General features: G+C 37.8%; 1 protein-coding gene across 1 annotated transcript; it reads left to right on the top strand.

Moving 5' to 3' along the window:
* Positions 1-10,205: 10,205 nt before the first annotated feature.
* Positions 10,206-11,141, top strand: LOC121402069 (olfactory receptor 1-like). The gene has a single exon (XM_041587802.1). The coding sequence runs from the start codon at positions 10,206-10,208 to the stop codon at positions 11,139-11,141; it is 936 nt and encodes a 311-aa protein (XP_041443736.1).
* Positions 11,142-20,844: the final 9,703 nt, after the last annotated feature.

Genomic DNA, 20,844 nt, shown 5'->3' with positions numbered 1-20,844 from the left:
TGTAATCAGCTTGAAAAAGGAACTAAAATGTTCTGAAAGCTTGCTTTGATTATATTATGCTATGATTATATTAGTTAGCCAATAAATGTATCAACTTTATACCACTTTTGTTATTTTTTTATTAAAGGATTGCCCTGTAGTAGAGTAATAGAAACCCAACAGTCATAACATGCTGCTGATTCTGTGTAATTGAATCATTAATTGAGGCTTGTTCGAAATAATAGCAGTGTTCAAAATAATTAATTAATTTGCTTGCTGTGAAATGCGGACGTTTAACGTGAATTTGTATCTTGCGAGTTTATTCGCCCATCACTATAAGTGAGCGCATTCATTCTGTGAATAAACAGGTGTCAATTTAGGCCCTTATTTAAAAGGGATTCTGTCATGATTTTTATGAGGAAGTTTACACTCCTGAACCAGCAAGTGTATTTTTTTTTTGTTGTTATATTGGTGTGTAGGCAGCCATCTCAGGTCATTTTGCCTAGTCATGTGCTTTCAGAAAAAGCCAACACTTTATGATTGAACTGCTTTCTGGCAGGCTGTTGTTTCTCCTACTCAATGTAACTGAATGTGTCTCAGTAGAACCTGGATTGATTTTACTATTGGGTGCTGTTCTTAGATTTACCAGGCAGCTGTTATCTTGTGTTAGGGAGCTGCAATCCGGTTAACTTCCCATTGTTTTGTTGTTAGGCTGCTGGGGGGAAAGGGAGGGGAGATATCACTCCAACTTGCAGAATAGCACAGCAGTAAAGAGTGACTAAAGTTTAGCAGAGCACAAGTCACATGACTGGGGCAGCTGGGAAACTGATAATATGTCTAGCCCCATGTCAGATTTCAAAATTGAATATAAAAAAAATGTATTCCCTCTTTTGAAAAACGGATTTCAGTACAGAATTCCGCTGGAGCAGCACTATTAACTGATGCATTTTGACTTATTTTCCCCCGTGACAGTATCACTTTAAAGGAGAAGGAAATTCCCATCTTCTCCCAAGCGGTCTTCTTCCTGCTTTGATCGGCATTTTTGGCGCATGCGCAGTAGGAGCATTTACCGGTACGGATCTACTGCGCATGCGCCGATTGTCACAAAGTTTTTCGTGACATTCGGCACATGCGCAGTAGATCCGTACCGGTAAATGCTCTTACTGCGCATGCGCCAGAAGATGCCGATCAAAGCAGGAAGAAGACCGCTTGGGAGAAGATGGCACCTGTGAGCTCCGTGGACAGGACCTGCACAGAGAGGTGAGTAACAAGTTAGGGGCATTTGCCTGGGGGGACAGGTAGGCCAAGGTGGAGGAGGGGGGGGCAACACAGGGGAGGGGGGAGGGATTTTTGCGCCCAGGGGGTTTCCTTCTCCTTTAAGGAAGGCAGGTGCAACTGTTGTGCATACTGGTTATAGTGCGCAGTACACTGTGAAGACAGTGAAGCATGGTGGCACAAGCATCATGATATGGGGATGTTGGGCCTATTTATCACATAACAGGGATCATTGATCAATTTCAATATATCAACATACTTGAAGAGGTCATGTTGCTTTATGCCAAAGAGAAAATTCCCTTGAAATGGGTGTTTCAACAAAACACACCAGTAAACCAGCAGCATCTTGGTTCCACACAAATGAGATTGATTTTATGGGGTGGCCAGCCCAATCCCCGGACCTTAATCCAATATTAAACTTGTGGGTGACAAAAAGTGCTGTTTCTGAGGCAAAACCAATAAATGCAGAAGAATTGTGGAATGTAACAGGTGCCAGAAGTTGGTGGACTCCATGCAACACAGATGTGCAGCAGTTCTCAGAAACACTGCTTATACAACTAAATATTAGTTCAGTGATTCAATGGAAAGCAAAATCTTAAAACATATTTCAGTTTATACAGTGAATGTTTGCGTTTGTAAAGCAGAATCAGACACTGCTATTTTTTGGAACAGCCTATTACCTTTTCTTCACTTTCCGTAAGGGAATAGCACAAATTTGATCAATTTCAATTCATGTTTTGATTTGAAATATAATGTGCAGTGTTCCCAATGCATTTGTGGGTATGGAAATAAAAGCTATTACCGTATAAGGATTTTGAGCTTTATTGACTTTTTAAAACGCACTGCTGTTATGCTATTCTGAACACAGCTTGTTTCATTGCATGACATCAACTAGTTCCCAAGAAGTCTTAATCCTAATTACTCTGATCTGTGTGCAGTATCGTGTGTTTGTAAGGTTCCAGTAAGGTGACAAAAAACACATTTCCCATTAATTGCAGAACCCAGAAAGATTTTTATCTCTTGCCATTTTCCTGCTCTGGGGAATGTCAACCTTTACTTTTTATAGGGCTTTTTATTTATTATTATTATTTATTTTGTTGTAAACTTTTGATGAGGTGGTTATGTAGTTGCTCGAAAGTACTGGTGCAAAGTTGTTGAGCAAAGTGGGTGTTGTGTTGGACTGGACAAGAGATCATAAATTCATTTTATTCCACACTCCATTAATTCAGACCTAATTTATATTCAGCCTCTTTGACCCATATTATCTTGTACCTTGTCTGTGAGTCTCTTACAGATCCCCTTGTAAATTACTTTAACACCTTACACACAGATTAATATTCCTTTTTGTTGGTCATGTCACCTACAGTATGAGCTGAGAACACCACAGCTTCATTGTATTCACATTGAACTTAAATGTTCTGAAAGCTTTCTATGATAGTATCTTAGTTAGTCAATAAATCACCTTTATGCCACTTATTTTTTATTTCAAAAGGGTTGCCCTGTAACATTTTTACTGGCTAGCATGGTGCAACAACTGTTGTAGGATTCTGAACTAGATCAAGTTTTGCCTATGTTACCTTATAATCCTTCTAGGTTACTGGTTAAATTAAGGAATGTTGGCCTGGAACATAGTATTTGTACCTGGATAGAGAACTGGCTAAAAAATAGACTACAAAGAGTGGTGGTAAATGGAACATTTTCTAATTGGACCAGTGTTGTTAGTGGAGTACCGCAGGGCTCTGTACTAGGTCCCTTGCTTTTCAACTTGTTTATTAATGACCTGGAGGTGGGCATTGAAAGTACTGTTTCTATTTTTGCAGATGATACTAAATTGTGCAGAACTATAGGTTCCATGCAGGATGCTGCCACTTTGCAGAGTGATTTGTCTAAACTGGAAAACTGGGCAGAAAACTGGAAAATGAGGTTCAATGTTGATAAATGCAAGGTTATGCACTTTGGCAAAAATAATATAAATGCAAGTTATACACTAAATGGCAGTGTGTTGGGAGTTTCCTTAAATGAGAAGGATCTAGGGGTCTTTGTAGATAGCACGTTGTCTAATTCTGGGCAGTGTCATTCTGTGGCTACTAAAGCAAATAAAGTTCTGTCTTGCATAAAAAAGGGCATTAACTCAAGGGATGAAAACATAATTATGCCTCTTTATAGGTCCCTGGTAAGGCCTCATCTGGAGCATGCAGTGCAGTTTTGGACTCCAGTCCTTAAGAGGGATATAAATGAGCTGGAGAGAGTGCAGAGACGTGCAACTAAATTGGTTAGAGGGACGGAAGACTTAAATTATGAGGGTAGACTGTCAAGGTTGGGGTTGTTTTCTCTGGAAAAAAGGCGCTTGCGTGGGGACATGATTACACTTTACAAGTACATTAGAGGACATTATAGACAAATGGCAGGGGACCTTTTTACCCATAAAGTGGATCACCGTACCAGAGGCCACCCCTTTAGACTAGAAGAAAAGAACTTTCATTTGAAGCAACGTAGGGGGTTCTTCACAGTCAGGACAGTGAGGTTGTGGAATGCACTGCCGGGTGATGTTGTGAATGCCTTTAAGAATGGCTTGGATGATTTTTTGGACAGACATAATATCAAAGGCTATTGTGATACTAAGCTCTATAGTTAGTATAGGTATGGGTATATAGAATTTAATTAAAAGTAGAGAGGGGTGTATGTATGGATGCTGGGTTTTCATTTGGAGGGGTTGAACTTGATGGACTTTGTCTTTTTTCAACCCAATTTAACTATGTAACTATGTAACTATGTAGTATATACACACTGACATGACTGGATGTAGTTGGCTTGCTAACAACAATTTCTTACAGTGGTGGCTTATGAGTGAAAAATATCTTATATATAACCAAACTCAGTTATTAATGTCCCTCTCAAGCAGCTTTAGTGTGTGTATGAATATGCAGTTGTGTGCAGAATAAAAGCAGTCTGACATTGCAAACAATTTCTAGTAGGTGTGGTAGAGTAATAGAAACCCAACAGACCCAACAGTCATGACATGCTGCTGATTCTGTGTAATGAAATCATTAATTTAGGCTTGTTCTAAATAATAGCAGTGTTCGAAATAATAATAGCTTGTTCCAAATAATAGCAGTACGGAGTTCAGTTAGTGAGTAATGACTGGCGAATCGGAGCCGTTTTCGAGAATTTTGTATTGAAGTCAATGGGCGTCAAAATAATTTTGATATTTTCGCATTGAATTTTTATACGTGCGACTATTTAGTTCAAATGCAATGGGTGTCCAAATAATTTTGACGCGCAACAGATGTAATGGCATGGATTTTGTCCCTAATTAGCTACACTTTTCTTTTAACGGGTTTATCATTCTGTAAGTCAAGAGAACTTGGTCATATTTTTTGTGAACTTAAAATACTGCTTGAGAACTCTTGCATTGACACTTCACATATAAAACAATGTATGTCAGTTTAAATACCTTTTACATGGTTTATTGCATTTGTACTGATCTTAATATCCTACGTGTATGTCATAAGTGCAACCATAAATTTGTGAACCTCAGCAGCTAGACTAAATAGGGATTTACATTAGGCAGAGAATTCTCAAGAACAAGAGAAAATTCTTTCTCTGCTTTATATTGCTGCTCCAATAATAAATCCACTAGTTTACAGCCTGAGAAAAAGGCAGGTTTGGGCAGCTGCAAAGATATTACTTAAAAAGATACAGATGCAGCCAAGTTCCTTTACCATGTTGTCTCTGGACTGGATTTCCCGGTAACACAAAGAAAAAAAGAATACCAAAATTGGCCACCATTCACCACATGGTCTAAGGCGTTTTTTATTGTGTTAGGGTGGCACATCTTTGCAATAGTTCTACCAAAGCTAAGCAGGATTCTTTGTGGACAAGTTTCTTGATGGGTTTCTTGTCCGTACAGTAGATATTTCTCAATAGTCAGAAATGTATAAACTACGTTTCCCAGGGTCCCTTGACAGCCTTTGCCCTAATATATAGAGTTTAGGTTTTATTTTATGGTACAGCAATTTACAATGTTTTAGATTTTTTTTTGGGGGGGGGGCTTATTTCATGATTAGTGAAACAACCCCATTTCACGTCACCAAAAAATCCTTTCCTTGCATCTTTTTTTGATGTCATGTCTCTGTGGCATGTTCTACTGTGTCTTGTTTCTGAATGGGTTTTTTTGGCTGTACAGCTTACATTCCTCAAAAGCTAGAATTATTTAAACTATATTTGCCAGGATCCTCTGGCAGCCTTTGCCCTGCCCTCAAAAAATTTATATTTAATAGGGTTTATATTTACATTTGGTGGTATGGGCAGTTTGCCCTTTTTCCTTTCTATGTTGGTACAAAGCTTAGTCCTGACCAGAGAAGCTGACTCTTCTGTGCAGTTCACCCCACTATGGGCCAGATTCATTTGATAAGAAAAGCTTATCTCCTAATTCAGTTCCAGATTTTCCCATAGGGCCAAATGCAAATCAATGGGAAAAAAACAAATCTATAGGGAAAAACTAGATTATTTTCTTATCCTCAAACTGAATCTTGCTCTTGCATTTCCCTGCATCAAACCATCAAATAATGCTTTATTATTGTATTGTTTTAGCTAGCCCTATGTGGGACTGAAAAAGGTAGTACCATCTTATAAATAGTCTCTTTGCAAGCAGTTTGAATACTGAATGTACATTATCTGATTTTTACTGGTTAACATGGTACAACAACTTAACCTATTGTTACACTGTAGGATTCTGAACTGTGGCAAGTTTTGCCTATGTTACTTCAAAAACCTTCTTCTATATAAGAACTGGCAGTGAACAGAGTTGGTTTGCTAACAATAATTTCTAACAATTGAGGCGTATAAGCAGAAAATATCTTAACCATAATTACACTATTTACAGTATAACCGTGTATTTATAACCATCTCCTACAGTTTTAAAGGGTGGACTGCACTCAGGAACAACAGCGACTCAATGCAAATATGGTAAGTGCTCATCACAGTTATCAGCACAGTAGGTATAAATGAATTACTCCCAGAGTTAACAGATGTTCTCTTTTATTACTATCCAAGAAAGGGTGACATATCAGAGAATATCAATGTTTAAAAAAAAAAACATGATTAAACATTCAGAAATGTTAAAGTGGTAGTTCACATTAGAGTCTTTTTTTTTGTATGTTTGTAGCTATCCTGGACAGATCAGCTGTACTTCCTTTGTATTTTTATTTGGCCTTGGAGTTCTCCCACATCTGACCTTTTTTTTGTATATTTCAGCATACTGCCTAGAGTTCTTCTTCAGAAAGAATGGCCAGATTTTGACATGGTTTTATCGCCCACACACCCGTCCTTTAATGGTGGGCTTATGCCTTTTAAAAAATAGGTGTTAGTTTGGGTAATCACTCTCTTTTAAAAGCTGCTGGCAGGAGAGGAAGGACAAGCCTATAAAACCATTGTTTAGATGAGGGCAACCTCTCTCCTATAAATGCTGTGGCATAGGAGAGGATCAAGCCCAGTTAGAGCAATAGTTTAGCGCTGGACGGGTCAATCACTCTCTTTTACAAACCTGAAGCGGGGAGGAAGGAACAAACCTGTGTAAAGAAATCAATGCTTTGGTATTGGCAAACCTCTCCCCTTAAAACATGCTACTGGCATGGGGGAGGATCAAGCCCATTTAAGCCGATGCCTTGGTCTGGAGACACTGACCCTGAGACATGCAGTTATGCAGGGAGGTGCCAACCCAGAAAAAACTTGACCAGAGGTAAATAGCTAGGACCAACATATTATGTTTACCTTTACATGCTATTGTGGCATATCAATTTTATGATCATAATGTTGTAACTAAAAAAAAACTGTTTTACAAAATACATGCAGTAGCTTAGATACTAATTTCATTTGTGAAACCGGGGACCAGGGAATGTGCTTTGATAAATATTTTTTCTTGTATGTTTATAACTATCCTGGCCAGATCAGCTGCACTTCCTTTGTATTTTTATTTGGCCTTGGAGTGCTCCCACAACTGCCCCTTTTCAGTGATATTCTGGGACAATTTGCAATTGGTTTTCATTTTCATTTGTGGTTTTTACTTGTTTTTGATCTCCCAATGATAATAAATCTCAAACTCCTTTTGCCTAGAAGATATATTAGAGCTTAATCTCTTAAATAAATGGCTTTTATTTTACTACTGATTCCAGTAAGTTAAAAGAGATCCTCTTTAAGTGCATATTAATACACAATAAATATATACACATATATTGCAATTTCAAATAAATAAATAGCTACACAATAAATACCATAATTTATATTTCATATATTCATGTATATCATTAATAAAACACAGTAACACAGGAGCGGTCTGGTCATAACAGCTTTTAGAACACTAGTGAAAAAACTAGAAAAGACAATGTAGCCCTTGATATTTGCCTGTTCAAGAATCTCAAAGGCCCCTCTTAATATTATTAATGGACTCTGCCACCAGGTTTCTGGACTGGACAGGGAATTCCACAGCCTCACCGACCTCACAGTGAGAAACCATTTACTTTGCTTCAGGCATCTATCTACTCATACTCAATTATGAATTTGCTTGCAGACAATTAATTTAAAAAAAATCACTGGGGTCACATGTGATACTTCTGTGTTTCAGTGCTGGGGTCCTGAGTTTGATTTCAGCTTAGGCACTTACTGCAATAAGTTTGTATATTATCCCCATATCTGTTTGGGTTTCCTCCTCTGAATGTTGTCACTTATGCTTGCTGATGTTCATGTGGTCCCCTAAGTGCAGATGACAAGACTGCTGATTTAAGATTGCTGCACAGCCTGGGGTAAGGGGAGTGTGCCAGAAGTTAGAAGAGTGACCCATAGATAGATGACAGTGTCTTGAGATCTACTGATCTACTGATCATCAGCTCTAGTTCTACTCATAGATCTACTCATAGATCCCGAGCTACCTTTTGGACACCCCTGTATAATGCATTATATTTGGTTGCCTGTAATATTTACCACTGTATTGAGAGCAATACTTCCTGACAGGCCACTCATGCTGAGGTCAGTGTTAGAAAACAAGTTCAGTTTGATTCTTTACTTTAGTTTGAGACCTACTACTTTCTGAATAACAATGAATCTTGCTGAATTCTAACACAGGAATTCAGCCCTTAGGGATTTATGCTCAATATGTTGGGACAAAGCAAAAAACGTTGGGGACTTTTAATGTTTAATTAGATTTTTAGTAGAAAAGGACTGTGTCAAAATAAAATGGTAAAAGCTATATAATTCCCTTCTGTAACAAAGAGTATTTGGGTTTAGTAGTTATTTATAGACTTCAATGAGCTCTATTGGGATTAGATACTCTGTTAATGAGGTTCAGAAAGCTTTTAAATGCCTTATTTCTCATGCGTTGTCTTTGAAAGCAGGATCACTTGCAAAGGCATAACGAAACATGTTCTACTTGCAGGGCTGTAGTAGACTTTAACGGAACAATTGGCTGAGAACAGAGCAACATTACATATTTGATTCAACATTGTACTGGATGGTGCACCTGTACAACATTATTGTGTCATATAATTATATACATTAGGCCTGCTTCCTTTTCTCCATTTATATCAATATTGAGGTAAGAATCTAGACAAACCTCAAACCTACAACTCAATAACATCTAATTTACACGTCTACCACAAGCTAAAACATTGACTGATGTGACTGACTGCTATATATTTTTCACAATGAATTATTGATTAGTGTCTCCCTAAATATATAATTTGATCAGTCTGTGGCCACCACAAAGAAATGATAATCTACTATATTGGCTCTATTATTATTTCTTCACAGCTGGAGAAGAAGAAGGATAAGTAAAAATAAAAAAGTGAAAGTAAAGTTTGTCAGGAGAAAGAAACAGGTTCCTCTGATGTTCTTCTGCATAGGAAAGACTACTACTACTACTTGATGGTCAGAATTTCCAAAAACTGACAGCAAGCGCCGTTGTAGCAAAATTTGATCATATTAACCGTACATGTATCCCTTAACGTCTAGGAATGAAAAAAAAAATTAATGTAAATTACAAAAGTGCTTAGAATAGCACTCTCATCGATTTTACAATCACTTATTTTAAAGGTTCACTTATATTTAAAGAATACTGGTATGACACAGCACAACAAGTCTGCAAAACATTCAAGAACTACATAATTTGTATTCTCATCCCTTGCAAGTGTCATGTCAGGCCAAGAAAAAAGTTTAGTGTTAAAATGCCTTCACCTACTTGTCCATGATTGGGTCCCTGAGAGCAGAAGGTCTGCAGCCAAACAGCTGCTTCAAACCAAAAATAAGATTTTATCTACATCTTCCATTCACAGCAAGGTTTTGCTACTACCAAGTCTGTTACACCTTATGTGAAGGTGCCCAATCCTAGCCAGGGATGGCCTGACAGGGTCGGACGGAGGGTTCCCCCTCTGGGCCCCCAGGCCCCCACTGCTGCGACGCCGCACCATTAACCACGTGTGCACCCCCCCTGCCACGATGCTGAGTACACTACGTTTTCCAAGCAAATCGTGAATCTGTGCCGGCGGGGCCCACCGGGTTTTTCGGCCCAGTCCGACCCTGTGGCCTGACAAATACAAAATGATTTGGAAAGACTGGATAGATGCTAAATCTTAAAGGGTATAGCCGTAGGAGCTGCATAGATTAAATGTTTGTCTTAGAGGGGCTTCTTTCACATCATATATCCCTGGTAGACCGTTATATGTACAATTATGACTGCTTGATGTCACTGACAATTGTATGGTGTACCTGATGCTCCTTATGTCTTATGTACCCCTCCTTTTATATAACAACTCTTATCTCGTTGTATGACATCAGCTGTTTCCCAAGAAGTGCAACTAAATCAATCTTAGTTACTCTGATCTGGGTGCACTACCGTGTGTGTTTTTGTGAGGTTCCAGTATTGTTTCCTTTCTATCAGAAGGTAACAAAACACATTTCCTATGAATTGCACAACCCAGAAAGATTTCTATCTCTTGGCATTTTCCTGCTCTGGGGAAAATCAACCTTTACTTTTCATGGGACTTTTAATCATCTACCTAACTGCTGTGCTGGGAAACATGATGATTTGTGTGCTTGTGTGTCTGGTATCCCAGCTGCATACCCCCATGTACTTCTTTCTGTGCAACCTGGCAGTCCAGGACATTATCTCTGTCTCTGCCTTCCTGCCGAAACTGATAGCCATCACAATTACAGGGAACACTAGCATTTCTTTTCCTGGCTGTATAACACAGATATTCCTGTTCACATTCTGCATGGGTTTAGATATTTTCTTATTGGCCACTATGGCTTATGATCGATATGTGGCTATTTGTATTCCTCTACGTTACTGTCTCATCATGAACGCAAGGATGTGCATCCTGCTGGTGACAATGGCATGGATTTTTTATATTTCTAATGCAACGTGCTTCTCTTTGCTTTTATCAAGTTTATCATTCTGTAAGTCACGAGAAATGAATCATTTTTTTTGTGATCTTAAAATGCTGCTAGAGATCTCATGCAGTGACACCTCCCATATAAAGCAATTCATGTCAGTTGAAATACCTTTTACAGGGATTCTTCCATTTGTACTGATCTTAACTTCCTACTTGTATGTCATAACTGCAATCGTAAAATTGCGAACCTCAGCAGCTAGACTCAAGGCTTTTTCCAGCTGTTCCTCACATCTAACAGTTGTATTCATGTTCTGTGGCACCTCTATAGGGATTTACATTAAGCCACACTCAGAGAATTCTCAGGAACAAGAAAAATTTCTTTCACTGCTTTATATCGGTGTTGTTCCAATGTTAAATCCATTGGTGTACAGCCTGAGAAACCGACAGGTTTGGACAGCAGCAAAGATTTTTCTTGCAAAGTTTATATTAGGGACACCATTATAGTCTGATTCTATCTCATGGGTTTCATAATATTCTTTTCATTTCTCTTTGTTGCAGTTCACCAAAGTATGTGAGGGTAAAGAAGGCAGAACTGCAAGGTTGCAGTTTAGAGACCCACTTTACATACCAGATAAAGAGATACTTTTGATAGGTTAGTTATGCCTCTCTATAATAAACAAATATGGAAAAAGGGCTAACCATTATCAACCCAAGACGTAAATATAGCTGCTGCCTGGGCAAGAATTAGTCTTAGGACACCATAAATTATATTTTTAATTATTTTATGCTGACGGTTAAGATCACGTGTGGGGTGGGTGCTGGTGATGGTCACACCGTTTGTTCAGTGGTTAAAATAAAGATCTGGCAGCAGAAAGTCTAGCAGGGTTAATCTGAATATCTGTGTACAGAGATTTTCAAATGAGTGATCATGTCTATATTGTGAAAAAGGCAAACCAATTATCACTACCCTGTCCCAGAACGTTTGTATATTCACTGGTACAGTAAATACATAGAACCCCTGCATAATGGAATCTTGGTTAACTCCACCTTCTTTCAGATAAGGTTCTGGAAGCAGGTGGCACTCTGGTTATTTATGAATTCTCAGCCCCTGCTACCCTGACTAGTCTGGTAATTCCAGTATACTGTATGAATCAGATTAGATATTTCCTGCCATTTCAAACAGGCAAGATTGGGTTCAAGTTACTACTTGGCTTGATTGTCCCTTTGTCACAAAAGATTGCACAATGGCACAGATACATGAATTTTACGTGAAGATAGTAAGGGGATGTAAACTACGAATTATTTAATATTTATCTGCTGTGTAACCTGTGCCTTTTCTCTTTTTCCAACTTGAATGGCTGCTTCCACAGCAGCTTGTTTATATAAGCTATGGTAGAGTTTCTGAAGCAAACACATCAGTTTTACCAGTGCAGGCCAGCAGTGCATTATATTTAATTCATTTAATACACTTTCATTTGTTGGTGTTACTCAGAAGTAAAATGAGAAGTTCACCTTAAAAATAAAAATCCCACTGAATGAAGAGATGGGAGAATTTGAAGATATTGATCTATTAATAAATTAATTAATACAGTTTTTTAACCAGAACTATACAGATCTATAAATCTGTCATCTGGGTTACAAAATGTAATGTAGGTAGTGTAGTGTCTATGCTGGAATACATCACAAAAGAGCAACGTCAAGGCTTGATAAAGGGCCCAGAGGGGTCTGAAACATTTTCCTTTTGTGATGTACATGGGCTTAACAAACCACTTTTGATACAATTCTAACAAAATGGTGTGCTCCGGATTTTTCCAATTACTCTACTCTACTCACCCTAATGCAAGGGAAGGGTCTTCTGGGTAAGCACCCTGCACTTTCAATAAGTGTTATTCATTGGATTGGGTTGAGCTCTCCATCATCGTGCACTGTAGATTACAAGGAGTAGTGATAAATGGTAGTGTTGTTACTTTTTTTCTTAGTGATATGAATAAACTGGGGAACTGGAGAGCTAAATGGCAAATTATGTTCATCTACTCTTAACATAAGATTACACATCTGGGGCAAAAGAGAGTGCAGAAAATGTTAAAAAATTTTTCCTTTATGCAGTGGGGAATCAAAATAGCCATATAGTATATCCAAAGGTTTAGCAGTCCAATTATTTTTAACTGTAATCTTTATTAATACATATTTTTACTGTGTATACAGTGAATCAAATGTAAGTGAGTGTAGGACTGGTCAGACCAGGGATGAAAAAACCCAGTGGGCCACTGATCCGAACCCTGCACCTCTTCAGAGTGAGTGTTCGAGAGGTGGAGGGGGGCCCTGAGGAAGAAGGCCACATGGGCCCGGTCCCCACATTCCAACCCTGGTTGGAAAATGCTAGGAGATGAAAGTCTCTTGATACTGTAATATTCCTGACATAATCCATAGTACTACATCAGTTGTACAGAAACAACATTTACATTGAGCATTAAAGACACAACACAGATGCTGATCACTGACATTGTTATGCATGAGATTTCTCAATAGCCAGGCATAATTGTATGTGCTCACTAAACATCATTCAGGACACAAATGAAACTGTTAAATCTGTGGCATGGCTGTCATTAGGATAGGGCTGTCCCACTGCTAGGCTATGGGCTGGGGTCTTGAGTTTGATTCTGGCTTGGGTAATATCTGCAAAGAGTTTGTATGTTTTTCTCTTGTCTATTTGGGTTTCCTTTGGGTACTCTGGGTACCTTAGAAGGAAATTTTCTCAGAGGGATAAAATGAGGAATCTTAGAGAATGACAATGACAAGAATAGTAGTCATATCCGAGGATTTTGGTAAATCCACAACAAAGTCCATGGCAACATCAAGCCAGAGTTGAGTGGGTATGAGTAAGGGTTGAAGAAGGCCACAATGTAAGGATCGAGGAGTCTTCTGTTGTGCACACTGTGCAGGCTGAGACAAAGAGTTTAACATCTTTGGACAATGAAGGCCACCAACAATACCTCGAAACAAAGTCAAGAGTCTTCTTGATGCCAGGATGTCCGGAAATTTTAGAAGAATGTGCCTATTCGAGGACTTGGGCAACCCTTTGCTGAGGTATAAAAATCTTGCCTGGAGGGCACTCAGGAGGATGTTCCACATTAGACAACTCTGACTAAGAAATAGAAGTAGGTGCCACCACTAAGTTAGGGGAGATAATAGGTGTGGGCAGGATTGGATTCACCTCACCTTAAACAAAACATCTTGACAACGCATCCACCTTCGTGTTTTTCAAACCAGGACGATACGAAATGAAAAAGTTGAATCTTGAGAAGAACAAAGCCCAACGGACGTGACGAGGATTGAGTCTTCTGGCACAAGAAATATATTCGAGGTTCTTATGGTCAGTCAAGATGGTGATAGGTTATTTAGCGCCTTAAAGCAAATGACGCCACTTCTCCAGTGAAAGCTTAACAGTCAAAAGTTTGCGGTTACCCACATCATAATTTCTCAGCAGCAGACAGTCTGTGAGAGAAATAGGCACAGGGATGAAGAGTCCCTTGGAATGCCACATGCTGAAACAAGATGGCCCTAACTCCCACCTCAGAAGCATTGACCTCCAGAATAAAGGGCTGGGCAGGGTCAGGATAAAGAAGAATTGGAGCAAAACTAAACGATCTTTTAAGAGTCAAAAATGCCTCCTAAGCTTGTGGGGTCCAAGAAGTTTTAAAAGGTTTCTTCGTGAGAGCCGTAATAGGAGCCACAGTCTGTGAAAAGTTCTTGAGGAACTTGCGGTAAAAATTGGCAAATCCCAAAAAACATTGGATGGCTTTCAAACCCATAGGAACGGGCCAATCCAGAACATCAGAAACCTTAGTAGGGTCCATCTCAAATCCGGAGGAAGAAATCACGTATCCCAGAAAGGAGATTGTGGACCTGTGAAACTCACTTTTCAAGCTTGGCATACAGACAATTCTCCCTTAGTTTGAGAAGGACTTGTTTTACTTGGAAAAGATGATTAGAAATTTGCCTTCAAGCTTTTCGAATTTTTGTGCTTTATAAATCAAGTTGCTCAAGTTTCAGAAACCCTAATTCAAGTTTGTGAGTTTTAGAGTAAAAACATGAATCACGGGGGAAAAAATTAAATTAACTGAATGTTAAACAGCCTATTTATCAGCAGTCTCATTTTAGTGGGTTAAAAAGTTCTTGAAAGCAAAACTAAACTCACTTTCTCTGAAACCACGAATGTCATGAAATCTATTAAAAGATCCAAATAGAGTATGAATGAAAATAACACTGAATGATTTGAAAAAAATATGAATATCTTTAAAACTTCTAAAAAGTTATTTAAATTCAAACAATGACATGTACATTTGTGGAGGCCTCTGTAAAGGTAAAAGAGACAGAAAGGAAGATGGGAAGAGATAGAGGGGAAACATGTAGACCTAGCCTAGTTGGGAAGCCATTAGATTATCACATTATCTTGGAACCAAAGATCAGCCAATATTCTCTTTTGACTTTTTATCAGTCATCAGGAAACAAACTAAAGATTTGTTTAAATTTCCAACACACTACTCTAGTCCTATTACACAGAAGTAAAAATAAAATATTGTCAACACTTTAGAACAATAGTTTTTCTTTTTTCAGTTTTGTTCACTTTTTCCAGTTCCTTGGCGGTTTTTATAAGTGTCTACAAAGGAAATATCCAAGCCCTTCTTAAAGGCATTAAGAAAAGTATTCAACTGCCTTAGCACCCTCATATTGAAGAACCTTTAAATGGTGCATTTATTATATGGTAAATACAATGTTTGCAGCAGACTGAATGTGTCTATTTCTAAGGCTGTACACCAATGGGTTAAGCAGTGGAATAAAACCCATGTACATCAGGTTTAGCAACTTGTCTATTTCATTCTGACTCAGTTTTCATACACAATCTAAGACATGTACCACTAAAAAGCAAAACAACTGTGATATGTGAAGAACAGCTAGAGATAGCCTTGAACCTTGCAGCTGAGGTTCTCATCTTCAGGATGGTATATATGATGCATACATAGGATGTTAGGATCAATACAAATAAAAAAAATCACAATTAATTGTATATCAGCTGTTAATCTTTTTATGACGGTTGAATTATTGCAGGAAACCACCACGTATATGATTTCACAAAATATATTATGTTAATAAGCTTGTACAATGACAGATGAGATATAAGCAAAGCATATCACATTGCATTGATGGCACAGAACATCCAAGATGTTGTCATCAGCAGGATGCAGAACATTGGGTTCATTATGAGGTGATAGCGCAGAGGGATACAAATAGTCACATAGCTGTAATAAGCCATGATGGCTAGGAGGAGGAAATCCCCATCATTGCAAGTTATGTAAAGAAAAAGCTGTGTTATGCAGCCATAAAATAAATGCTCCTTACTCCTTTAAAGGTGATGGTCATCATTTTGGGGAGGATGGCAGAGACAGAGATAATGTCCTGGCCAGAGATAATGGACTGCCAGGTTACACAGAAAGAAGTAATAACTGGAAAAAGGGATACGGGAACAGATACACCAATGCAGGATCTGTGCTGCTACTTTCTTTATTAACACAACATGTTTCGAGCTGTGAGCTCTTTCTCAAGTGTTACAATACAAATTAGTTACACAGAAATATTTAAGGTGTGTTTATCCCACCCCCTTCAAAATCATATGTGAACTCAAAACTGAGTGGGAGGCGATTCCTGTGGGGAATCCATTCCAGCTTGAGTAGTTTCCAGCTTGAGTAGGCAAAAATTAATATTTACAAAGTCCAAATTCGTGTGTATTTAAGTCCCATTTCACAAATCGTTTAGCACTTGTCCCCAGGACTGCTGAAAACGCCTACTTGAGTCCATCTGTTAAACTCTAATCATGAACAAGGCATGACAACATATATTCATCGAATGAGTTCACATTTAAAGCTTACATTTAAATTAGCCATTTACTGCAAAAGAAAGAAAGTTATGTACACATAACTAAGCTGCCTTTAGAACCTGTGTCTTACCCATGTGTTGTTCATGAGGACCAGGTATGCTATATTCTTATTCAGAAAAACTTCACAACCTGGCCCTCCAATTCCAATATTACTGAATCAGTCCTACGTGTGACCAGCTAAATTTGAAAAGGTCATTAAACCTAACAATAATCTAACCTATAAAGAATGTTTAGCCCTTAATACTCTAAAGAATAATGAATCACTGGTTATCAAAAAAGCTTATAAGGGCGGGGCTATCGTTATTATGGACAGTACGAAGTATAATGAAGAAGCCCTGCGACAACTCAAAATACAAGGGCATTATGAAAAAATAAGTAAAGATCCAGTGTTTGATATAGGAAAAGAGGTTGTAATGTTGGTAGATGATGCATTGTCATAGTTTAATCACCAAAGGTACTGCTGATCTTTTGAAGGTAGAATACCCACGCACACTAGTACTGTATATGCTGCCTAAAGTCAACAAATCTTTAGAAACTCCTCCAGGTCGCCCTATAGTGTCTAGGAACGGCTCAGTACTGGAACCACTAAGCAAATTTGTAGACTTTTATCTACAACCCCTGGTGAAACAAATACCAGTATGTCTAAAAGATACAAATGAACTGTTGGTTAAATTATGCTCTCTGGGAAATTGTAAACTATGCAGCATTGACATAGAGAGCTTATATACTTCCATATCTCAGGAAGAAGGTATTAAATGCGTGGAGGAATGCTTACTTGAAACAAACCTGTCCAATGGGCTAATCTACTTTTTGGTTGACTGTATAAATCTGTTCCTTAAAAAGAACTATTTTAGGTACAGAAATTACATCTTCTGTATTGGCATAAACAAGGGAGTATGGTCGCTCCTAGCTTTGCGAATTTGTTTGTCCATGGTCTAGAGAAATTGTTCTTAGAACATAGATTTAAAGACCATATAATGCTTTACTTAAGATATATGGACGACATTTTGGTCCTCTGGAAGGGAGACCTAGACCTGTTCCATACCATGGTCACAGAGGCTAATATGGGTCACTCGACGATTAAATTCACGACAGAGGTATCTGAAACCTCCTTAAATTTCTTGGATGTACAAATTACTTTGAATAATGGTAGTATTACCACATACTTGTATAGAAAAAAGACAGACCGTAATAATCTTTTAAATAAGACAAGTTTTCAGTCACCAAAATGCGTTAAAGCAATCCCCAAGGGCCAATTTCTGCAAACAAAGAGAATATCCTCTGATGAAAAGGGGTATCAGAAAGCAGCTGACCAGTTAGTAAAAAGATTTAAGGAAAAGGGATACAATGAACAAGCCCTTAGGAATACAGCTGGTGAAGTATGTAAACTAAAGAGAGACACCCTTCTACACCAGGTTAAAAGAAATAGAAGGGGTTGTGTTTATAAGTAAATATGGCAAACACAGCACAGCAATGGAAAAAGTGATTAAAAAATATTGGCCCATCTTACAAAATGATGATAAATTTAATAAAATTTGTAAAAACAACCCTCTGTTCTGCTATAAGCGAGGGCATATACTTAAAGACATGCTTTGTCTGGCTGAGAAAAAATGTAGGACACAAGACAGGATTTTCCAGGGAAAAGAAGTTACAGGTACATTCCCATGTCTCCAATGTATTTGTTGTTCTTCAGTAATTAAAGAATATGTAGTCCAACACCCCTCAAAATGTTTTAATATATCCCTTAAACATTACGCAACATGTAACACAACATTCGTGGTGTATATGCTAAATTTTACGTAGGTCAAACCTCCCAAGCGGTAAAAGAACGAATTAAAGAACATAAGGGGAATATATGTAACTTTGAATCAAATACTGCGACTTACACCCCTGTATCTCGCCACTTTTATATGCATAAACATAATGCAACTAAGTTAAAATGGTTAGTCCTTGAGGTGATTGAGGATCCACACAGAGGTGGAAATAAGAAACAATTGTTACTACAAAAAGAAACACTATGCATTAAAAGGTTTCATAGCTTGAATCCAATAGGTATGAACGACCCAGTGGAGTATTGCTAGTTTTTTATAAGATTGTTGAATGCTAACCACATTCTCGTTCTCTTTACAGTGAGAAAATTGATTGCTGCCTATTTTTCTGAATAAGAATATAGCATACCTGGTCCTCATGAACAACACCTGGGTAAGACACAGGTTATAAAGGCAGCTTTCTTTTGCAGTAAATGGCTAATTTAAATGTAAGCTTTAAATCTGAACTCCTTCGATGAATATATGTCGTCATGCCTTGTTTATGATTAGAGTTTAACAGATGGACTCTAGTAGGCGTTTTCAGCAGTATTGGGGACAAGTGCTAAACGATTTGTGAAATGGGACTAAAATACACATGAATTTGGACTTTGTAAATATGAATTTTTGCCTTGCACTATTCAAGCTAAGAGGCCAGGCTGGAATGGATTCCCCACAGCAGTCGCCTCTCACTCAGTTTAGAGTTCACATATGATGTTGAAGGGGGGTGGGATTAACACACCTTAAATATTTCTGTGTAACTAATTTGTATTGTAACACACTTGAGAAAGAGCCCACAGCTCGAAATGTTGGGGCACATTTACTTAGCTTGAGTGAAGTAATAGAATAAAAATTACTTTGAATTTCGAAGTATTTTTTTGGCTACTTTGACCATCGACTTCGAATCGAACGATTCAAACTAAAAATCGTCGACTATTCGACACTTCGCCACTTAAAACCTACCGAGCATCAATGTTAGCCTATGGGGAAGGTCCCCATAGGCTTTCCTAGCTTTTTTTGATCGAAGGAAAAACGTTCGATCGAACGATTTTTCCTTCGATCGTATGAACGAAGGAAATGCGATAAATCCTTCGACTTCGATATTCGAAGTCGAAGGATTTTACTTCGACGGTCAAATATCGAGGGTTAATTAACCTTTGATATTCGACCCTAAGTAAATGTGCCCCGTTGTGTTAATAAAGAAAGTAGCAGCACAGATCCTGCATTTGTGTATCTGTTCCTGTATCCCTTTTTCCAGTTTTTGCAACATTACTTTATCTAAGAACATAAAGTTTGGGAACCAGATATTGGATGAATAAAGAAACTTCACAACCAGGCCTTCCAATTCCAGTAACACAGAAAGAAGTACATTGGGTGTGCAGCTGGGATACCAGAAACACATGTTCAATAATCATCAAGTTTAGAAGCACAATAGATACATAAGTAACAGCCCAACAAAAATATTATGACTTTCTTCAGAGTTGTAAAATGCTAGGAGATATTTCAGACATAATCCATGGTACTGAATACACTGAGAAGTAAACAACATTTACATGAAAACCTCAAGAACATGGTGGATATAAATATATATTAATGTTAATAAATTGTCCAAGTGTAGTTGGGAAATATAAAGAAATCTTTGCATTAATTTTGCAATTAATAGTAGGCTATTCAAAACAAATGTCTTATTCATTGCTATTGGAAAATAATACACATTTGCAATTCAGCCACACAGTGCAGAATACAGACAGATATTAGTTCTACTGATTAGTCTTTATAATATATATCATACCAGATCATTGCTATGCAGGAGATTCTGTGTTTTACAAAGCCAGGTATGGTTTGTGTGTGTGGGGTACTCATTAACCATTATTCGTGACATAAATTAGAAAGTGTTTGTAATGGCTCTTATTTAAATTACAGCTGTCACTGTGGCTGGAATTGGCTCTCAAATATATTTTGAAGGAACTATTAACAAGTACCTTTCAATAAATTCTCCATGTAAGGAACCTCTTTTATATACAGGTATGGGACCTGTTATCCAGAATGCTCAGGACTTGGGATCTTCCGGATAACATCTTTCTGTAATTTGGATCTTCATACCTTAAATCTACTAGAAAATCATGTAAGCATTAAGTAAACCCAATAGGCTGGTTTTACATTCAGTAAGGATTAATTAAATCTTAGTTTGGATCAAGTACAAGGTACAGTTTTATTATTATAGAGAAAAAGGAAATCATTTTTAAAAGTGTGGATTATTTGGATAAAATGGAGCCTATGGCAGACAGCCTTTCCATAATTCCAGAAATTTCTGGATAATTGGTTTCCAGATAACAGATCCCATACCTGTATCTTTTTTTTAAAAAAAAAACTTTTTGTAATATTTGCCTACATATTTTTCCTCTCTGGGGCTCTCTAAAAATGGAGTATCTATAATTCGATATTATTATTATTATTTGCATTGCTT

Source organism: Xenopus laevis, chromosome 3S, assembly GCF_017654675.1.
Source record: "Xenopus laevis strain J_2021 chromosome 3S, Xenopus_laevis_v10.1, whole genome shotgun sequence".
Taxonomy (NCBI): domain Eukaryota; kingdom Metazoa; phylum Chordata; class Amphibia; order Anura; family Pipidae; genus Xenopus; species Xenopus laevis.
Note: the sequence above shows the minus strand (reverse complement) of the source record. Positions and strands in the feature narration are given on the sequence as shown.